This window comes from Contarinia nasturtii, unplaced genomic scaffold (assembly GCF_009176525.2).
Source record: "Contarinia nasturtii isolate CC-2019 unplaced genomic scaffold, AAFC_CNas_1.1 Cnas_scaffold_5199, whole genome shotgun sequence".
Taxonomy (NCBI): Eukaryota; Metazoa; Arthropoda; class Insecta; order Diptera; family Cecidomyiidae; genus Contarinia; species Contarinia nasturtii.
The window spans coordinates 1-4,195 of NW_022202477.1; the positions used below are offsets into that span (position 1 = coordinate 1).

General features: G+C 32.6%; 2 protein-coding genes across 2 annotated transcripts; one reads left to right on the forward strand and one right to left on the reverse strand.

Moving 5' to 3' along the window:
- Window positions 1-676: 676 nt before the first annotated feature.
- LOC116351315 lies at window positions 677-2,767 on the forward strand. The gene has a single exon (XM_031783404.1). It carries the CDS (start codon window positions 677-679, stop codon window positions 2,765-2,767), a length of 2,091 nt encoding a protein of 696 aa, XP_031639264.1.
- Window positions 2,768-2,915: 148 nt separating this feature from the next.
- On the reverse strand, window positions 2,916-3,392 carry LOC116351316. The gene is made up of 2 exons (XM_031783405.1): window positions 3,228-3,392; window positions 2,916-3,160 (listed from the first exon to the last, which is right to left on the reverse strand). The coding sequence occupies exons 1-2, from the start codon at window positions 3,360-3,362 to the stop codon at window positions 2,957-2,959; spliced, it is 339 nt and encodes a 112-aa protein (XP_031639265.1). The 5' UTR covers window positions 3,363-3,392; the 3' UTR covers window positions 2,916-2,956.
- Between the last annotated feature and the right edge of the window lie 803 nt (window positions 3,393-4,195).

The window sequence follows — 4,195 nt, forward strand, 5'->3', positions numbered from 1 at the left end:
CACAGCTAAGTTACTAATCATCTGCGTAAGAATGATGCACATAGAAGTGCTGTTACACAGTGGGCCCGATGGGATTAAAATGTACATTTTTCGGATTTTTTCATATCAAAAATCCGAATGGATTAAAAAAAATCCAAAAGGATTTTAATTTTATATTTTTATATTGAGATATAATAATTATTTTCCATTAAACTCCAATTTATTGAATGAAATGAAAAATATTTATTGTTGATGTTCTTTTAAAAAAATACTCAACGAAGCTCGTGCGTACTCTACTCGTGCGAGAGTGGAGAACGCACGCAAGCGTAAAATACTTACATCCATTGCTTGAGTATACATTATGACAGATTTGTATGTACAACATTGAATGACATTTGTGCATTAATAAATGTTTTAACGTATTTTGATGAACGCTCCAAACAAAATTCATTCAATCAAAATGGAAAAAACTTATAAATATTGTTTCAAAGCAAAGAAATTAATCGAAATTAGAGAACATTGTGACGAATTATGTGAAAAGTCCAATGAAAAATTGGCTGAAGTTGTTTTTGATGGAGATAGTGCCAAAGTGACAACAGATACAGCTGCTGTATACAAAAACTGCGACGAATTCTTTTCAAATCTTGCTTGTGAACTATGTGAACTTAATTTAACCAGACAAAGCTATGAAAAAACAATGGAAATGATTATAAATATTGTGGAACACACGAAACAATTGTCCATAAAACTAGTGCAAAATAATTGTAATGGAAATAATGATATTTTTGAAAACATCAAAAAAGGAACTGGACATGTGCTTGATAAATTAAATGAAATTAAAAATATGAAAAGACTTAAGAAAAACATCAGAAAAAATCCATTATTCGTCGAACCTGTTGAAAAATCAATTGGATTGAAATGGAAAAATGCCAAAATAGACCCGGAAACAGAAATTCCAGACCATGGACTAATACAGTCCACATTTCAATATGTTCCTATTTTGGAAACGCTAAGATCGGTATTGGCAAATAAAGATTTTTATGAAGCATATGTGAAGTACAATTTACATCAAAAACATAAATGTGTTCCTGGAAATTATGCAGGCTTTTGTTGCGGCTCAATTCACCGATCAATTGAAATTTTCAAAGATCCATGTACCCTGCAAATTCAGATTGGATCTGATGATTTTGAAGTGTGTTGTGCAGTCAAAAGCAAAGCTACAAAACACAAAGTAAATGCCACATATTTTCAAATAATAAACATGCCTGCAGAATTTAGATCTAAATTGAATAACATTTATTTGGTGGCTTTATGTAGCACAGTGAATTTTAAGACAGATGAATATGATTACAATCACATTGCTGAGTTAATATCAAACGAGATTTGTACATTAGAATGTGACGGAATTGCGATTGAAACAAAAGTACTGAAAGAATCCAATATAAATATTGGGATAGAACGTTTGAAAGGCACATTAACTAACGTCGCTGTTGATAATCTTGGTGCAAGTGGAGTGATGGGTTTCGTTGAAAGTTTTTCTGCGACTTACTATTGTCGTCACTGTGAATGTACGAAAACTGAATGTCAAACCATGACAAAAGAAGCTAAACGAAAACGTCGAAAAATTGAAAAATATGAGCATCATGTTAAAATAGCCGAAAAAAAGAACGTGAAACAAGACTTCATTGCTACAATGGGTGTTAAAAGAAAATGCAAATTAAATGATTTGACATACTTTCACATATTGGACAACATGTCTCTAGATCTAATGCACGATGTAAACGAGGGTGCGATCCCATATTGTCTTCATGACTTTTTCGATTTAATTGTTAAAAAGAACAAAATTATTTCAGAAGCAGAAGCTCAACAGCGAATACGTGACTTCAACTATGGGCCTACAAGTAAATATAACAGGCCATCACTAACCAATTTGGAAAAGCATAATTTGAACCAAAACGCTTCACAACTATATTGTATGATCGTAAATTTACCATTTATATTTGTTGATTTCAAGAATCAATTTGAAAAGTATTGGCAACCTGTACAGACATTGTTGAAGTGTATGCAGATTTTATATTCACCGGAAATATCTGAAAATGACGTTAAATCGCTAGAAAAATTCATTCAACAGCACTTGAAATCAGTGCAGGATGTATTCAATCGAACTCTAACACCAAAACATCATTTTCTCGTACATTATCCCGAATACATTCGAAAAATGGGGCCACCTATTCATCATTGGACAATGCGCCTTGAATCAAAACATCGTGTATTAACTGAAATCTCCAGAAGAAAAATGAATTTTGGAAATTTGCCTAAAACATTGGCCACGGAACATCAAGATCGAATGTGTAAGAAGCCATCGTTTCGAACCGAAATAAAACCATCAAAATCATTCGGTCAGTCTAGTAAAACCATGCAATTTCAGCGATATGAGTCGATTCTCAAAAGAGATATTGGTCCCAAATATTTAGAATCGAAAGTTCACCACTTTGCCGCGTATGATAGCATAGAATATCGCCAAAGTGGGCTAATCATAGAAAATGGTCGAATCTATGAAATCAATCACATTTTATCCATAGAGTCAAATGTGTATTTGTTGTGTCATTTGAATAAAATTTGTCGCAAAGATAAATTTTCAAATAGTATTGTTATTGAAAAAATACATGATTCTGCCATTGTTTTCGATTTTAATCAGCTTGAAAACAAATTAGTGTTTGATAAAATCTATTCTCGTGGCGAATATTTTGTAATTGCAGATAAGTTGGTAGTCGCAAATTTGATTTGAAAACTTTATTTTATCACATGGATTTTGAATTCATAAAATATAACATTTTTAATTAAATAAATAAATATTAACGAAAAATATGTTGAAAAATTATTATTTTTTTCTCTTGAACTTCTTAGAGATCTTGAATAGAATAAAAAAACGCTGGATTTTGCTTATGAAATGGTAAATCAACGCATGAAAAAAATATTAAACTGATAAACTTTTCAATTTATCTCCCAAATCATGCATCTCTTTGGTAATTTTTGCACTAGAAATATCTTCATTGTCGTAAATGAAGTAATCTAAAAAGTCAATGAACGCTTTGGTAAGTCCAGCAGGCTCAATGTTGAAGATTTTGTACAGCTTGTACAAAAGGTCTATGGTTCCAACAATATCTTCATCTTTTGGAACCTAAAAATGTAGAGGGAATACAATTTATGTTCCGTATTCTGAAATTTGAATAAATTAAAATACTCACGCTGATCAAAATTCCCCGAACCGCAATGTAGAACTTTAGTAATGTCTGGTTCACCGATACGACCCCTATTACTTTTCCGCACACACCTAGTGTGTAAGGTAAAGTATTGGAATCGGTCGAAAAATTAACACCCATAAAAAATGTGTTTTCTGGGTGTTTTTGGGGCCAGGGAACACGAATCTAGCGTTTTTTCGATGTCCGAATGTATGTGCGTACCCTGTACCCTGTACCCTGTACCCTGTACCCTGTACCCTGTACCCTGTACCCTGTACGCTGTACCCTGTACGCAAAAATTTGTTAACACGATAACTTTCAAACAAGAAAAGTAATTCAAAATCTGACTTCACAGGATGATTGGGGGTGCCGAGGAATAGAAACCATTAGATTTTGAGCGACTTTGGTTGACAGGGTAAAGTGTCATGTCTGGTGTGATGCCCATGTCCATCCATGGGAAAAATTCAATTTTTCTTCCAAAAGTGATATTTAATGTATTCTTAAACACTCAAAAATGTGTATTGGGGGGTTTTTGGGTACGAGAAAACCGAATATGACGTTAATTTTACGATACAAATAACTTTCGACACACTTTTCATAGAAAATTATGTATGGAAGCCATGCCTGTATGATATCGTAATAAGCTGAAACTTTGTACAGGTTATTTTTATCACACAAAAATGTCATTCCAAAAGTTTGAAGACATTTCAACGAATATTAGGGGTACCTCCCGAACAAAATTTTGGATTTTTCGCTCTAAAACGAAATTTGGATATGGGAAGTACCCTTAATATGCATTGAAATTTCTTCAAACTTTCAGAATGTTAACTTTTTGTGAAAAAAATAACCTCTGCAAATTTTCACATGATTACGATATCATATAGGCATGGCTCCGATACAAAAATTCCCATCTTTAGTAGTTTTTGTAAGAAAAGTGCTTCGAAAATTATTTTTATCTAAAACTAATGTCAGAT

Excerpts from the sequence above, each read along its gene's own strand:
- LOC116351316 (XM_031783405.1), bottom strand. The coding sequence starts at position 3,362 with ATGGGTGTTAATTTTTCGACCGATTCCAATACTTTACCTTACACACTA. Across the intron at positions 3,161-3,227 it reads TTCGGGGAATTTTGATCAGC|GTTCCAAAAGATGAAGATAT; the intron begins GTGAGTATTTTA and ends CTACATTTTTAG.
- LOC116351315 (XM_031783404.1), top strand. The coding sequence starts at position 677 with ATGGAAATGATTATAAATATTGTGGAACACACGAAACAATTGTCCATA.